The sequence below is a fragment of the Alternaria infectoria genome (genome assembly GCF_024043175.1).
Source record: "Alternaria infectoria strain BMP 0036 chromosome Unknown scaffold_12, whole genome shotgun sequence".
In the NCBI taxonomy this organism is placed as follows: domain Eukaryota; kingdom Fungi; phylum Ascomycota; class Dothideomycetes; order Pleosporales; family Pleosporaceae; genus Alternaria; species Alternaria infectoria.
Window position 1 is genome coordinate 535,001 of NW_026250701.1, and position 17,658 is coordinate 552,658.

At 53.9% G+C, this 17,658-nt stretch overlaps 3 protein-coding genes across 3 annotated transcripts; 1 reads left to right on the forward strand and 2 right to left on the reverse strand.

The window, feature by feature from the left end:
* Nucleotides 1–190: 190 nt before the first annotated feature.
* Nucleotides 191–919, reverse strand: J4E92_007402 (uncharacterized protein; the record flags this gene model as incomplete). The annotated part of the gene is made up of 1 exon (XM_051498765.1): nt 191–919. The coding sequence occupies one exon, from the start codon at nt 917–919 to the stop codon at nt 191–193; it is 729 nt and encodes a 242-aa protein (XP_051351039.1).
* Nucleotides 920–2,443: 1,524 nt separating this feature from the next.
* Nucleotides 2,444–8,923, forward strand: J4E92_007403 (uncharacterized protein; the record flags this gene model as incomplete). Its single annotated transcript, XM_051498766.1, has 5 exons — nt 2,444–2,627; nt 2,816–6,519; nt 6,683–6,910; nt 6,962–8,755; nt 8,810–8,923. 5 exons carry the CDS (start codon nt 2,444–2,446, stop codon nt 8,921–8,923), a joined length of 6,024 nt encoding a protein of 2,007 aa, XP_051351040.1.
* Nucleotides 8,924–11,288: 2,365 nt separating this feature from the next.
* J4E92_007404 (uncharacterized protein) lies at nt 11,289–16,272 on the reverse strand (the record flags this gene model as incomplete). The annotated part of the gene is made up of 2 exons (XM_051498767.1): nt 11,289–13,105; nt 13,155–16,272. 2 exons carry the CDS (start codon nt 16,270–16,272, stop codon nt 11,289–11,291), a joined length of 4,935 nt encoding a protein of 1,644 aa, XP_051351041.1.
* Nucleotides 16,273–17,658: the final 1,386 nt, after the last annotated feature.

Below are 17,658 nucleotides of genomic sequence, written 5' to 3' on the forward strand. Positions count from 1 at the left end.
TGCATTTTCCGTGTGTTTGAATTTTGATTTCGGCGTGCAATTACTTTGAAGAGCTGAGCTGTAAATAGTTTCTCGGCGCAAATAAAGCAAGATTGAAATTGACTCGCATGACATCCTTTCTCGCAGTCATGACAGCAACGCCGGAAACGCCTTGCAAACTAAAGTAACAGTAATTCCTTCGCCCTCGCCCTCAGGTCCCCATGCAGATCTGGATAAACTCCTCCCTCGAAATCGCGTTATCGTTGTCCATGTCGAACTCTTCAATCATAGCCACCAGCTCATCATGCGAGAGCGCCTCTCCCAGTTCCCTCGCAACACGCGTAAGATCCTGTAGGGTAATCGTCCCCTTCCCGCCCTCGTCAAATAGCTCAAAAGCCCTAAGAATCTCATCTCTCGGATCACGACTCAAAATCCTCTGCGCCATGAGCGTCTGGAACGCCTGAAAGCTCAGCAACTGTCTTCCAGGCGCCGCATACTGCTGCTGTTGCTGTTGTCTCGAACTCTGCTTCCCACCCTGCTGACCCCCCTGCGTTCCATACTGTTGCAAAATACCCAGAATCTCCTGCTTGGGCAAGTCAAACCCGAGTGCTTTCATCGCCACTTTGAGCTCGTGATAATCGATGTAGCCGTCCTTGTCGAGGTCGAAGAGGTTGAAGGCTTCGCCGATTTCTTCTCGTTGCTCTTCTGTGAGTTCCGCGAGGGAGGCGGCGCCGGAGGCTTCCATGCGTTGGGCGGTTTCGCGCGCGGCGCGCTCGCGTTCTAGGCGCTCGGATTCGAGGCGTTGGGCGTTTTTGGGGTTGGGGGGGAAGGCCGGTGTGCTGCTGAAGGTGGGTTGCGGTTGCGTGGGTTGTTGGGGTGGTGCGGTGCGGTTTAGGCCGTAGCGAGGGCCGGGGCCGAGGGGGTTGGAGGATGTCGCCATGGAGTATCTTGAGGCGGTGGTGGTGGTTGAGGATGTGTGTTGTGGGATTGGTGGGGTGCGCGATGTGGTGGTGGACTTGCGCGCGCGGTCTGTTAGGCGAGATATAGGCCCAAGCAAAACTGCGAGCGTTCACGACGGCTGTAAAGTTATTTCGTGGGGTTGCGACAATCCTCCTCTCTGTTTGGAGATTCTCGATGTGAACGAAGATGCGCAGTTGTTTGGGACGCGAAGCGCGTCGGGCGTGCGAGCTTAGCTGCAGCTCTAGCGCGATTTGGCCTGCAGTGGGGAATTGATGTTCCAAGGTCGTGTAGGGCTGACAGAGTCCCCGGGCATGCCATTATGATGTATATTCTGGTACAATATCGAATTTAGTGCCTGTTCATTCATTCTCAGTCCCCAAAGCAATCGCAGTATCTTCCTCCTTTTGATCTGTTCGATGAACAGACAAGACCGCCCGATTACTGCCACGAATCTCCATGCAGCTGATCGAACCACCGAGGCAGTTAGAGCGCAAGCAATATGCATTGCATGTAAGCTACCCACATTTGACTGCCTATCGGACCTTCAATCTTCACATGATCTGAAAGACGCCTGCCTTATCGACCAACCCTGCACTTGGAATGACGCAGTAAAGCGGCTGAGAAGAGGGCGTGAAGTAAGGGAGCATAACGTCTCACCAGGCGCAAAAACAAGTCCTTTGTCTGGCACACCTTCGTCCCAGCCAGAATCACAGTCATCCATCTCTGGCTAGACCGGTCTCTTCCTTGCGATGTGAGTCCGGTTGCGCGAGGATTTGTTGCCAAGGCTGTCTTCAGTCACCAGGCAGCCGTAGGTAGCAACAGGTATCCATCAGGCATCTTTTGGCACAAGTCGCGCCCAGAAAGCGTGTCGTATTATTCGTCAATCGCTGCCTCGCTTTGTCATGCGTGCAGCGGCTGCAATCGTATCGAAGAGTCTTTTGCTGGCAATCGTGTTTAGGAGAGGCACACGTGACGCCCGGTGACGGGTTAGCGCAATTTTGACGTGCCTTCCTCCTAAGTGCAACCTCACCTTTGCTTGTCCCTCCAAACTCTCGCGCCCGTCGCTCTTTCCCTTCCATGACGGCCATTTCACTACTTAATCAGTGCCGCGCCTGATCTTCTTACTAATTCCACTCTTTACTCTTTTGCTCCTCGCAACAAACCCCCACCGCGCCTTGTTCTCGTCCGCCCATTCCTTGGCGCGTTTTCCGCGAAGCTCTCATCAACACCTGCCTCTCTAAGAGCTGCAGCGCCTCGATTCTATCAACCACCCCACAACCTCACGACCCTACAGCGCATTGCTAGTCAAGTAGACACCAGCACACGCGCAACCCGTCGGACACGCTCAAAATGTCCTTCGGCGGTGGTTTCGGGGGCTTTGGCTCCAACAACAACAACCAGCAGTCCACTGGCTTTGGTGGATTTGGCTCAACCAACAACACATCGACCGGTATGTACAAAGTCTTGCTTGAATTCTTGGATCCCTTTACGCGCGACCGCTTCGATGCGCCCTGCGACATCGCCACGGCCTCCTCGACGAACCGTGTCTAACTTGCCCTCCGCCTCAGGCTTCGGCTCAAACGCGAACACCGGGACGAGCATATTCGGCGGCGGCGCAAACAACACGGGCAGTACAATGTTCGGTGGCGGCAACAACGCCAGCTCGAGCTCGCCTTTCGGCGGCTCAGGTACGTGGACCGGTTGCGCTTCACTATCGCGTCGCTATTTGGATCACTCCGCGTTTTGCGAGGTCGCTATTTGAAGTGCTACAGGGTCGCCAACAACGCTACGTGTTCTGGTGCTCCATCGCGATAGCCTCGACCTTCACGCGGATCCATTTTTCACGACCCGGACCAAAGACTAACTTTCCCTACAGGAGGCTTCGGCGCTAACACAGCACCCAAAACCACTTTCGGTTCGCAACCCTTCGGCAGTTCGACAACAGGTGGCGGTCTCTTTGGCGGTGGAGGTGCTTCAGGTGGCAGCGCGTTCGGCGGCGGCGGCGGCGGCTTCGGAGCGTCGAACAACACCACCTCAGCTTTCGGCGCCAGCAACACAAACACTGGAGGTGGTCTCTTTGGCCAGGCCAAGCCGGCGACGGGCTTCGGCGCTTCAACAACAACTAGCGGAGGTCTGTTCGGAGGCGGCAACACCAGCAGCGGCTTCGGATCCACCAACGCGAACACCACAACGGGCGGTTTTGGTTCCAGCACTACTGGCGGTTTTGGTGCAGGCAACGCCCCACCTCCAAACAACGGTACCGCCAGTACTCCGTTCCAGGCATTCCAGGAGAAGGATGGCACAGGCAACGCGCAGTCGCAGTACCAAACCATCACCTTCCAGCAACCGTACACCAACTACTCCCTCGAGGAGCTACGAGTAGCCGACTACAACCAGGGCAGGCGCTATGGCAACCAAAATGGCCAAGCTGGAGCGTTCGGACAGAGCACTGGTTTCGGCGGATTTGGTAGCAACAACAACACCACCGCTTCTACCGGCGGCTTCGGTGCAGCGGCCAACACTGGCGGCAGCTTGTTCGGCGGCGGCAACACCAACACCGGTACCACATCAGCATTCGGTCAGAGCACCGGTTCTGCGTTCGGAGCAAACAACAACACTTCAAGCGGTGGTCTTTTCGGTCAGAACAAGCCTGCCACTGGTGGACTATTCGGCTCAAACAACAACACCACAACTGGAACCACTGGTGGCCTCTTCGGAGGTGGCGCTCCTGCGACAAACAACACTACAGGTGGGTTTGGTTCTGGAGGCGGCGGTTTCGGTGCATCCACAAACACTGGTGGGGGTCTGTTTGGTCAGAACAAGCCTGCGACTGGCGGCGGTCTCTTCGGAGGCGGTGCCGCGACCAACACCACCTCAACACCTTTCGGAGGTGGTGCCACGAACACTGGTGGCGCGTTTGGTCAATCGAACACCACCGGCGGTGGTCTCTTTGGCCAATCCAACAACCAGGCCTCGTCTACCCCCGCGTTCGGAGCCAACAACACCGCCACAAACACCGGCGGAGGGCTCTTCGGCAACAGCACGGGTGGAGGCTTTGGACAAAACAACCAGGCTCCTGCTCAGAACAACACCTCTGGAGGTCTCTTCGGCGGTGGCGGTGGTGGCTTCGGTCAAAACAACAACAACCAGCAAAAGCCCGGTGGCCTTTTCGGCGGTGCAAGCACTGGTAACACGGGCGGCGGCGGCCTCTTCGGTCAAGCCAACCAGAGTCAGCCAGCTTCTGGCGGCTTGTTCGGCGGTGCTGCTGCTAACAACAACACCAACAACACTGGAGGTGGTTTGTTCGGGCAGAAGCCTGCTACTGGCGGCAGTTCTCTATTCGGCGGCAACAATGCTAACACTGGATCATCTGGTGGAGGCTTGTTCGGCGGCCTTGGGAATAATAACAACACTCAGCAGAACACAGGAGGTGGTCTCTTTGGTGGTGGTCAGAACAACAACCAACAAAAGCCTGGCGGCTTATTTGGCGGCTCTACATCGAACCAAAACACTGGAGGTGGTCTCTTTGGCGGTGGAATGGGACAGCAGAACAACCAACAACAGGGTCTTGGTGGCTCACTCTTCTCGAACCAGAATCAGCAACAGGAGCAGCCGAGCCTCAGCAACAGCTTGTTCGGGGCTTCGGGAAGCTCTCTTTTGAACACGTCGATGAACACCAACCCCTACGGCAACGACGCCCTCTTCGCTGGCCTTGCTACCCCAACACAGAGCCCTGGCCCAATCGCCACCCCCTTGTCGAGCAGTCAGAAGAACAAGAAGAACGCCATACTCCCTCAGCACAAGCTCAACCCGGCTGCTTCGACACGTCTTCTTACACCCCAGAACAAGAGGGGCGGTTATGGATTCTCATACTCCACGTACGGCACTCCAGTTGGTGGTGCGAGCCAGAACGGTGGCCAACTCGGAGGCAGCCTGTTTGCGAGCGGCAGTTTGTCTCGATCACTGGGTAAGAGCCTTTCCACGAGCAACCTCCGGAACAGCTTCACACCCGAGACAAACAGCATACTGGCACCAGGTGCCTTCTCCAACACGGGACGCAACTTCGGTAACGGCAGTCTCAAGCGACTCAACATCAACCGTTCAATCGCCAACCGGGCTCCACTGTTTGACGAGCCTTCACAGAAGCGCGTCAGCTTTGCTGGTGGTGAGAGCCCGAACGGTGGTGCTAACGGAGAGACTGCGCTGGTCGTCAGGCAAGACGAGGAAGATGCTTCCCCCCGGTCCAACAAGGACACCAACGGCGAACCTTCTCGCCCAGCAATGCAGCAAGTTAATGGAACGGAACTCGCCCGCGTTTCAGAGGAGCACGTCCTTACCCCCAAGTCCTCTGCATCCATCAACGTTCAACCGGGTCAGGACCCCAAGCCAGGCGAGTACTGGTCAAGCCCCTCGCTGGATCAGCTGAGGAGGATGAGCAAGCAGGACCTCAAGAGCGTACCCGACTTCATTGTCGGTCGTCACAACATTGGTCAGATCAAGTTCAATCACGGCAAGCCTGTTGATCTGTCCGAAGTCGATCTCGACAGACTGTTCGGTGACATTGTACAGCTCAATGCTCGTAACGCTACCGTGTACGGAGAGAGCTGCACCTGCCTGCCAAAGCCACCGCTAGGTAGCGCCCTGAACCAGCCTTCTGAGATCGTCCTTGGTAACTCTTGGCCTCGTAACAGGGCTGGCAAGAAGGATGTCAAGCATCTTGAGCGTCTCAAGCGAGTGGCTGGCACTACTTTCATCAAGTACAACCAGTCCACTGGCGAATGGACCTTCTCTGTTCCCCACTTTTCGTCTTACGGTCTAGACTACGACGACTACAGTGAAGACGAAGGCGAGGACGAAGATGCGTCAAGCGATCTCAGCGACGTCCCTGACACTCCCGCTGAGCAGCAGCACCGCTCGAGCCAGATGACCAGTACGCCCCAAGACGACTCCTTCATGAGCCCACAGTCGCAGTCTAGCCCTGACGACACATTTGACTTCAAGAAGGGAATGCGCAGCAGCCGTACTAGCGTGCCTGGTGGCTTCGGCGATGAGACGGCGTATGTGGATGACGAAGATATGGAGGACACCCATGGCGAGTCTTTTTTAGGGCAGCGCTCCGTGGGTTCGCTTGATGGGCAGCACGATGCTGACTACTCTGAAGAGAGCGAATCGGAATTGGCACGCGACCAGAGCATGGCGGACTCTGTGTCAGGACCAGTTCGAACCACGGAGCAAGACACCGCTAAGGAAGACCCGTTCAAGAGCACTTTGAAGCCAAAGTCGATCTTGAAGCCCAGCCAGCTCATGAAGCCCGGAGCAGGCACACCTACAAAGGCGCAACCGGTATTCGATGACGATTGGGCAAACCAACTCCAGCGCACCATCAGCCCAAAGAAGCAGGATCGATTTGCTCTCCGCGAAAGCCAGGGCAACGTACTACGAGAACACGAAGCGCAGCCTACGAAACTATCGCAGTCTTTTGGTGCGCGACAGATGACTACTGCCATGGATTTAATGGATTCTCTCTTCGGTGAGACCGAGAAGCAACAGCTTCCCAAGCGTGGTGGACATGGTATTGAGGTTTGCACTCCCCTTCCTACTGGCGTTTGTATTCATGGGGCGTAATCTGTGGCGGGTTTCCTACGTGGTTCTCCTTCATAGATTGACGCTAGGACCTTACGTCCGCCCGTGTATGTAGTCACAAATTGATATGGGGCAAGATTGCTGAAACTCTTGTCTCTAGTTACCCTATTCCAAGCGACCCAAAACCGCCTCCGATCTCGACGAACTTGCCGATGCCGACAAAGAATTCCACGGTTGCAGCAAACCCCACTTCAGCGAAACCAACGTCCTGATCTACGGCAACAAGGGTCCCTCGCACCTCGAAGGTGGTGTCTTCGCAACCGCTCAAGACCCGCTCGTCGATGCTACAAAAGATATGCGCTTCGTCAAGATGCCTACCTTTACTGATGTAAGTTTGGGTCTATGCATATATCTATGATGTTGTTACTGATCATTGCAGTGCGCCCCCGAAACTCTGTCGCTTCAGAAACAGTACACGAAGATCTCCAGAAACCAAGGCGTACCTTCAGCAAGACTCGTGACTGATCCCGCCCCAGTCGAGTTCTCCAGCATGGCAAAGGCCGTCGCGCTCGACACGCCAGCTGGTGTTCATGAACAACAGGCTTGGCAGCTACTCTCGCTTCTGTTCGACGATGCCGACAATATTCCTGCCGACGTGCCAGAGGAGAATGTCAACATCTACCGGAAGGAGAAGTTGTCTGATTTCTGGAAACTGCTCGTCTGGGAAGATGCGCAGAAGCATGCCCAGCAAGCTGCCTCGCCTGAAGAGCGCGCGATCGCCCACCTCAGCTGCAACAACGTTGCCGAAGCTTGCCATACATTGCTGGATGGACTCGACCTCCGGTTAGCCACGATGGTCTCGCAGATTGGTGGTGATGAAACGATGCGCCAGAGCATGGTAGCTCAGATCGAAGAGTGGCGCCGTTTGGACATGCTCTCTGAGATGGAGGACGCTCACCGTGCCCTCTACGAGCTTCTAGCCGGCAATTGCAGCAAGTCCGAAGGCAAAGCGGGATCTGGCAAAGAGAACCGTGCTTCTAACTTTAATGTCTCGAGCCGGTTTGCCCTTGACTGGCGACGCGCCTTTGGTCTTCGTCTGTGGTACGGTACAATGATTGACGAACCTATCGAGATGGCTGTCGCGCAGTTTGCGGACGCCGTTAGAGACGGTAACGAAGACGTCAAACCAGTTCCCTGGTTCATTCAAGACAACGCCGACATGGGCTGGAAAGATCCGGATGCTGAGCACCGAGAGGACCTGCTCTGGGGCATCCTCAAGCTCTATGCAGCAGAGAAGATGAGTCTTCCTGCAAATGTCGAGGACGTTCTCGCTCCCGAGAATGTGTCCGGCAATCCCTTCAACGCCCGTCTTTCATTCCAGCTCTTCCAGCTCTTCAAGTCTAGGCAAGAAGATGATGCTGAGGCTGATGAGCGCAAGGTCGCTATGCCTACCGCTCGCGGTCAAGACGAAGAGGATGACAATTTCCGCCGTTCACTGCAGTCATGGTCCGCACCTGGCGCTGCAGAAGATGTGCAGGCAGCGAATCCACTTGTCGAGTTGGGTGATAAGATCACTCTCACATACGCGGCTTCGCTACATACACCAGAGCACTGGACCACTGCGATCTGGGTATACACACATCTTTCTTCTCCAGCGACGCGGGAGCACTACATTCGCTCGCTCGTCAACCAGTTCTCAAGCTCCTATACCTTGGAGGAAGGCGATGCCACGTACAAGTACCTCACAATCGATCTCCAGGTACCTGCAACATGGCTTCACGCTGCCGCAGCACTACAAGCGAAGTCAGGTGGCGATGCCTTACGCGAGGCGACCCATCTCATCAAGGCCGACGAGCTTGAAGAGGCACATGAAGTGCTCTGTCGAAAGGTCGGCCCTGAAGCTATCGTCTCTCGCGACTACGATGCCCTTCGTGAGCTCATGGGCGGCTTTGAGTCCACGTCGCCACCTGATCGCCCGAAGGAAGCCCTGCAAGGCTGGGCCCAAGGTGGTCAGATCTACTTCGACTACATTGAGTTGATCGACCTGACCGGCCAACGCTCAAACTACCGCGTCGACGAGGAGCTAGACAATCGTGTCAAAGAGCTTCTTACCAAGCTACAACGCGCTCTGGAAATTGCCGGACGCGATAGGCTAGGTACATGTGGTCTGGAAGAGCGTGTTGCGCTCATGGAGATTGCGGGTACCGTTGCCAACCTCATTTCAAAGACTCAGGTAAGTCAAGTTCTTCTTTCTGGCCATGGGGGAGTCGTACTAACAGTCACACAGCAATCCAACCGCAACGCTATCCTGAAGCTTCCTCTCACCGAGGACCTATGGCTCAAGCACTCGATCGACCTCAGCACGAGCTACTACCGCAACGTCATGGTTACTACTCGGTAGGACCGATATATACGAAAACTCCGATCAGGAAACTTGCGTGATCTGCTCGAGCATGAACAGTTGACTGGTATAATTAATCCAGACCTCATGGCGTATTGAGGTTGGAGCGGTAACTGAATCGACTTTTCGCGAATGAAGCATGCATGTTGGGGTATTGATTAGAATTGGGAGGAAAAGCGTCTTCACTTCGATCATGTGTATAATAGGTTTTTGAGTCTGGAAAATGGGTTTAATGCATTGATTATGTTATTTTGTGGTTTGTTCGTTTCAGTATTGATGCTGAATTTTCGTGGTACCAATCAAAGTCCTGCGATCGAACACATGGATTTGGAGCTTGAGCTTTTGTTGTAGGAATGCGTTGCTCTGGTTCTGAGACATGAAAATTGCCTCCGGACTTTTCGAAATAAGAGTGTTGAAGTGAAAATTGATAGTGATGGACGAAACATGGAGGTGGCAGAATATGACGACTCGTATCTCTCCACGCTTGGTGATCGTGAATTTGTCTGAGCTGGTGGTACTAATGCATGTGGTAAGCACATGTGCAGACCGTCCTAGCTAGCTTGTCCGAGTACATAGATCTCAGCTACGACTCTCAAGCTTCCTTCCTTACTTCCTATCTTTCCTACTGCAAATTTCAAAAACGCGAGGAACTCTTCTCATGCTGTGCGCTCTTCCGACTTTCCAAAACAAACTTCCAACAGGCGTATGTGAAGCAACGCTCGACCTTGTCATCATACTCAAAAGCGCGAGAAAGAGGATTCCATGGGAAGGGAAATGTTGCTTCGAAACCACAATATCATCCTGGGTTTGCTGATGCGAGATGCGCATTCTGGAGCCGTAACGTGAATCGCAGTCCGAACACATCACTGGACATCTTCTGGAGACAAGGTAGAACTTTCATGAGTGTGAGATTTCCAAAAGGCAACCAGAGCGATGGAATTTGTGTGCCTGGTGTGTTTCAAAAACCAAAGACGACAACTTCATGTAAATCTGGTTTGTGTCGCAATATCAGAACGCTGTCCAGACAACTGCGATATTGGGGGTATAAAATTCCTCTCTTTCACATCGCTTCCTGCCTTCTATTTCCCGACACACAATATTTCTTTCCAAAATCTCCGGTGCCTTTCCAAAAACCGAATATGAAGACCACATGTGGACCTGATTTGTGTCCCGACACCAGAACGTTGACCGGGCAAACGCGATGTTGAGAGTACAAAAGTGCCCCCTCACACTGTCCTTCTTCCTGCATCCTACTTCCCCAGTATACTATGTTCTTTTCCAAAAACGATACTCTGGCACTCCATGGAGAGAGTTCTGCTTCCCGCGCACACCAAACCCACCGGTCACCAGTCCTATGGCTCTGTGGAGTTCTCCTCCCGACATCTCTTCTACGACTTCCAAAAAGGACATACTCTTCATTGATGGTCTGAGAAACTCTTGTCGGGTGTTATACATATCTGTCTCCTTGTTTCCTCTTTTTACGAACCCCAAAAACGAAAATACACTTCGACCGCTCGTATGAGGCCCGTCTGCCTCTCTTCTCTCAATTTCTACTCTAGATCGGCGTGAGGCAGCCAATCACTTCTCGCTCGACAAAACACCTCAGGTATCACTGATAGTCTGCTGTCGGGTTTCTCCAAAAGAATGATTGCAATCTGCATACGCGAGAAGCTGTCTGCTGTCTTTTTCCAATATAAAAAGTAGCATAACAAGAATACATGTCTGCGCTGCTCAGGCAAATTCGATCCTAGTCCGGTAGCCTATATAAGCATCTTCAATATCGCTACCTCCCTCACTCCTCAACTACATTCACAAATTTCATCTTTCCAAAGTTGTGCGCAGCCTTGCAATGGCCCCTGCCTTCCTGTGCTTTCAAAACCATTGCCAAAGCCGCTCATGAGAAAGACTTCCGCGCCAACTTCACATTTTACAAAACCAGCAGATCCAAGACCGATGCTCTGATCACCTGCCTGCTTGCTGTCCGAAAAAAGCCAACTTCTCGTCCATCTCCTCACTCTCTACACCATGGCACATAACCAAAACGCGATTGAACAGAGTGTCATGAGGAAAGAGGCATCTTATACAAGAAAAACCCCGAACAGGTCTGCAGACTACGTCAAGACAAGAACCTGCAAAGTAGGTGACCTAACGTCAACGTAGACTCCAGAGTGTTCAGTTTTTTTCCTAGATTGGGCGTGGAGGGGCCACCTGAGGCCGCGAACAGCGCAGCTGAGTTTGAAACTTTGATCTCATAATGGCCATGGGTCAGGCTCTCCCGAAATGCTAAAACGGCTTTGAATGGTGTGATGTAAATATACAGATTTATCGAGATGCTAGATGCTATATACAATGACAACACTCATCCTCACGTCCGCGGAACAGAAGCCTGTGCTTGCGTTGCAGATGGAGCGGTGCCATCTCTCGGTGGCCCTTGTGAACGTCCACCGCGTGCACCACCTCGACCGCCGCGACCGATTTTACCACGGCCGCCTCTAGCCGCATTATCGTGACCACGTGCGCGACCACCAGCATCCTGTTTCGGACCCGCCTTTGGTGGCGCATTATCCTTCGCAGCTGGCCCAGCACTACCATCGCCCTTCCCTTTCACACCACCAGCATCATCACCGCCGTCCTTCTTATCCTTCTCCTTCGCCTTGCCACCTCGACCACCACGACCCTTACCCCGTCCACGCCCCGCACCTTTTGAGAGTTTATCGACGAGTTTCTTAGTCTGTTCCTCTTCTTCAATAACACGTCTGCTCTCTTGGTCCCACCATTGTTGGAATTCTTGCTCTTGTTGGATCTCTTGTAAACTGCGCTTGGCTGCTGCGTCGCGGATTGATGTCTTTTCTGCTTCTTGCAAGGAGAGAATCTCCATCATGCTGAGATGTTGGCTGGGCGAGGTTGAGGAGTGTTGTGGGAGGGGGATGTGGCGGACTGATCGAGGTGTTGGGATGGGGTCGGTGGAGACGGACATTCCTCTTTCAGAAGCAGCGGGACGGGGTTGAGAGGGTGACCCAGCACCGTTTGCATCTTGGCTCTGCGAAGCGGCTCGCTTGTCCTTTTGCTTTGATCCAGCGCCCTTCTTTGCAACGGTCTGTCGCATGGTAAGCTGAGGGGTGCTTGATGCGCGAGAAGGCTGAGGCGATGGCTTCGATGGCGGCGACGGCGCTACCACTGGGGCCACAACAGGACTGTTACTCGGTTTCCGATGTGCGGCTGCTGTCCAAGGAGATACAGACGGTGGGACCGGCTCTGGCTTTGCGATAGGTGTGCCGAGTTGCTGTGCTTGTTGAAGCTTTTTACGTTCCTTCTGCGAGAGTCTGGCACTGGCAGCCTTCGCGACTCGCTCGCTCTCGCCTCGTGAAAGACCGAGCGACAAGTTCGATGGCGTAGCCGAGGAGTCTTGAGCCATGATGTCCTTGAGATCTAGCTTAGGACCTGCAAGCGGTGTAGTACCCCATGGCTGGCCAGGTAGTCTGGTCTCCTTGACAGCTGGCGGAGGAAGAGGACTGACAGACTTCAGTGGTATGTCTCCTCCTTTATCAAACGTATGTGGTGATGGTCGTGAAATCGTGCCCCAGGGTGTCTCAGGAGATCCGACTGGCGTCTCCACCGCCTTCTCCTCCCCAATCTGCTCTGTGAACCGCGGAGGCTTGATCTTCCTCGGCACATCTTCATCGCCCTCCCCATCTGACATCTCAAACATAAGGTCCTGAGTGAAAGCTTGACCCTTCAGTGCTGGCGAAAGCACTGGACTCTTAGCTTCTTTCGATACTCTTCTTCGGTTGCGCTGGCGAAGCGGGGAAGCTGCCACTTCTTCCAGACTCTGAGCTCTGAAGGAGGACGAGAGATTGTCACCATCCGCATACTTATTCGACAATACTATCGCATCGACCTTGGCGCGCTTGCCTCGCTCTATCCTTTCGGCAAGCTCGGGATAACGGTCAAAGAGAAGAGCCTCAGCTCGTCCACTTCTTGCAAAGGGTAGGTAAGCGAGCTGGTTTTCATGGGCAACCTGGTTAAGCTCCAACAGCAAGTCCTCGTCCAATTCGTCGAGTGAGCCATTCTGCATGACTGCTTCCAAACTCAAGCACACATACTCAAGGGCTGCGTCCTTGAACTCGGCAACTGAGCTTGGTGCAACTGCTGACAAGAGAGAGCAGACGTTTCGAGCATTGACTGGCATCCAATTAGTGAGTGTACAAGAAGACCAAACGTAAATACATACCATAGCGACCTATCAGTCTTTGACAGATCTGTGACAGACGGTCCAACATCAATTCATTGGCCACAGACATGACGTCCATAACATGATCGAGCAGCTCGTCGAGCGCTAACAAGTCATTCAGATCCTCACTCGTGACGTCCTCAAAAATCTCCTCGCCAGCGTCGGTGTAGAGGTGGCGAACGATGAGCTCAAAGAGACGCGTCTCAACATGCGTCAAATCGATGTGGATGAGTGAAGACTCTTCCGTCCGCCTTCCCGCGAGCCACTGACCACCGGCACGTCCTCTGAACAAGCCTTCGAAGAAAGGGCAACGTTGGCAAATTACATCGGAATGCAGTAGCATCTCGCCATCAGCAAGGTCAACGATGACGTCACCGCTCTCGAAGAAGGACTGCTCCTTGATGGCGAGCTCCATATCCATATGCAACGATCTCCGTGGTTTAACCATTTGACGGACAGCAGGCTCGAGCTGTCGCATTTCGAGACGAGAAGCGACCCTCATCAGTTCTGTTCGTACAGAGCGATACCTGTGCGCCAAGGAAGGATAGTGCCGAGTAACGTTCCAGAAGTCTACCACGGAGTCGGTGTAAGCGTAGAGGACCAGATTGAAGATGGTGAGGAAATCGAGACCCTGGAAGAGTACCAGGACTTTGCCGCCCTCTGCGCGGACAGTGAGTAAATCAGGCACCACGTGTTCGACGCCCTTGACACGAAAGTCGAGCAGAGCATCTCGCAGTATACGGCTGCGCCCAGTCAAGATGAACTCGTGAACAGGTATCCGGACATCGGAAAGGGTCGATCCGACTTCCATGTTGTATGTCCGATCTTGTGTCATCGACGAGCCTCGCAAAATGTCAGTCATCTCCGCTTCCAGGTCCTTTGATTTTAAGACACGCTTGCGGAGACCTTGCGCTTCTGAAGCTCGAGTCCAGAATCTTGGTGTCGGCTCTTCATCATCTGACGTCTCCTCATAGTTTGTCAATTCGTGGAAAGAGAGCAAAGGTGCAAGGTCGTCCCAAAGCCCGGCCTCATCCACACCTATCTGGTTTCTGGTGACGTCGCAATCCTTGCGGATCGCGGCATACGCACCAAATGCGGAGGCACGGACAGCAATGACCCGGGTCAAGCCCGAGACACGCTGGAACTTGTAGTCCTTTGGCTTGGATTCTACAGCGGCGGTGATGCTTGCATTCTTAATCGTCGCGCGTTTTGTACGTCTCCAGACACTACCGACTTCAGTAGTCAGAATGATGGAACCGTCTTGATCGACGTCGACATCTCTTGCTGCCATATGGCTCTTCTTCGACGACCAGATGCGGAACGGTGCAGAAAGTGCTCCTCTAATTTGTTTCGGATTGGTGGTCGATGTGCCAGCGTCCTGGGCACCCTCTGAACGTCGACTGACTGCAACTGTGAAGACCTCACCAGAAGTAGATAGCGCACAAATGGTGTCACCACCTGATGTGATCTTGCTGATCCTGTTTGGTGCAGTGTCATACTTCGTAGTCAACCAGCTCTCCTTGAGGAAGTTACTGGTGAACCCGTCCAAGGGAAAGCTGAGTTTCGCATAGCCGTAATTGGCAAATACCCAGACTTCGCGACTCTCCAACAAACACACTGTGGCCCCGTCGATAGCCGAAACCGAGTGGATTGGACTGGAGAATAATGCTGCCGCAATTTTCCTGGGAACGACCTGCATTTCAAGCGACCGCGCGTCTGAATCGACAATCCCGAGTTGGCCCTCGTTCTTGCCAAAGGTGTACAACGAGGTCGCAGTATGAACTACTGAGTGTATCCGGGATGCGGAGATACCAGTAACAATGTCTCGCTTCAAAGGTCCAAAGATCTGGCGGGGAATAGTCGATATCGGGTCGTCGTCTTTTACGGCGGGCTTCGGCAGCGCGTACCCTAACTGTCCGTACGCATTGTTACCCCAGGAGTAAATCTCGCCTTCTTCGGTGATGGCCAAAGTGTGGTTCTGCCCCAACGCGACAGCAGCAACCTTCTTCTGACCTAGTCCACCGCTTTCAATGCAGGTGAACTGATATCTCGTCGTTTCATTACCCGTGCCTAAGCGACCACCTGGACCGTGGCCACACATGTACAGATTGGAAACTGGGTCAGTGGTCAAGACGGCGGTGTGCAGTTTCGACATTCGTACGTCTTGGATGACTATTGGAGTATTCCGGATATGAGTTGGAAGATCTACAGTACTGCGCGCTTGGAGGAGCCCAGAATCCTGCATTGGCGCGCCTGTCGCAGCCCAATACTGATTTTGGCGCTCGCGATGCTCCCTATAGAAACGCTGAAGGAGGTGATCTGGTCTGCGCAGAGTGATGCGTTCCGGATACTGACGGTCATCTTCATCACCAAAACCAAGTGTGACGTTCTTGTTGCTGCCAAAGGTATACACTTCATCTCCCTCGAGAAGTACGGGCGGTGCAATCAGCTTCTTGCGCATCTCGTCATCCACATCGCCACTGTCGCCGTGAGCCATCTCATCGTCTGAATCAGAATCGAAAGCAGGCGCTTCTTCGGGTCGCAAAGTCCGGTCCTTGATAGTCATGGAGAATAAATCCAGAGGACCGTATCCTTCCTTGTCTTTGATCTTGACCAGACCCCGCGCGTGCTGATTGAACCCGCTAGACCCTTGGCCGAGGATGTCCTGCGCATCGCGGTTCAAAATGAGACGCGCAATGGCAATGTTGCCAAAGTAAAAGGCCCTGTGGAGCGCAGTCCAGCCGTTCTCTGCATCTTGTATGTATACATCGGTCCAGGGATGTTCTAACAGTGCTTGCGCGAAGTCCACGGCGCTTTCGGCGGTGGACGAGGCTGAATGGTGCAGGATAGTCATTCCTGCAGCATCGCGACTGTTGATGTCGAATCGACTCAGGTTCGCAGCCGCGCCCATGCCCATCTTGCGGCCCTTGGCACTCGTTATTGGCGATGCATTGTAGCTACTCGGACTTCCGTTCACTGCAGTGGCAAACCCTCCGCCCTGCCAGCCAGTGAAGCTTTTCTGTGTTGCGGATCGGTGCGTATGCGTGGGGGTTGCGAGGACATGTCGAAAGTTGTCGACATCATCTTCGAGGTAGTATTTCCAGAGATAGCCGCTCATGTGCCGGTAGGAGGAAGGAGTGATCCGAAGCTTTTACGAGTAGCACCTGGCCTCAACCTCAGGGGGTCAAAGCGTGTTTAAAGGCGCTGGCTGTAAAGCTGAGGACGACTCCGGGTGGGGGGACCGAACGCGACTGGTCGGCGGGGTGTGTGGCAGGTGTAGTCGTTGGTGGATGTGAGACGTGTACGTGTATCGGTATGCGGGTGGGAATGCGCGGGGGACGAGGAAGGGGCAAGGTGGCAAGTCGTCCGAAAGCGATTGCTGGTGGTTAGATTGAGCCTACAGGAGGTGCGATGTGGCAAAAGTCGAAGATGGATTGCGACAAGCTTGCTGGGCAATGTGCGCGTTTGTGTTGGTTGTGGAAGGCGCAAGTGGCGGGGCGCGAAATGGGAGTGGGTTGAGGTGCTAGGTATCTATGACGAAACTACCGAGGCGATTGATTGTAAGGGAGTCGCTGAGTCGCGAGAGTGAGATGAGTCAGAATGAGACTGCTGTACTTCCTCAAGCTTCCGGCAGGCGCGATAGAGGGGTGAGTTATAAGCGGCAGTCGCGAATACCTTTCGGAGGTGCACTGCGGGCGCGTTGTGGGATGGCCATCTCGAAGCCATGGGGTTCCAGCCAATGGCGTGCGCCCTCCTCTCCACAAGCTGTTCTCGGAGGTCGACATTGCTTGCAACGTAAGCTCCTAGAGTGACTACAGTGGTTTGTGACTATGGCATCCAAGTCATGAGATGTCCGACCTCGGCTATGACATGTCGACGAGGACGCAGAGCTGTGGAGTGGTTCAGTGTTGCGCGCGATGAAGGCGCGAGCACGACTATACTATATACCATGCACGGTTACTCCACACTGACTGGCGGTCGACCTGCCCTATATGACAGACTTCAAGTTGGCGCTTGTAGTCACTGGAAGGGTCTCTTAGACTTTGGATGCGCTTCGAGGGCGAGACTTGATTGTAAAAGAAACGTGAACCGCTGCAGGGCGGGAGCTAGCCTCTGGAAGCTACTTGGACCTAGCGATGAGTTCACGACAAGGGAGCTACGAAGAAGGTCCGAAGACACGGCGTCAATCACATCATCGAGCATGAGGTGATAGCACGTCTTGATAGCCACGCGTTCATGGGTGCCTTCGAAGGACACGCCAAGGCCAGGCCGTGGATATCAAAAGCAAGTGATGATGCTTTGCAGTGCATATGCAGCTGAACAGCCACAGGAGGTGCTCTTGCATGCATCGACACGTCTGTTCGACATGGGTCGTAGGCAGCGAAGATACGAGTCTGCGCAGATGGACGTTCTGCGCAGACATTGACATGCAAGCTAAACCTTGTGTGCGATAGATGAGGTGCCTGTTCCTGGCTCGCCGGCCATGACATGATGAAATCGGCAC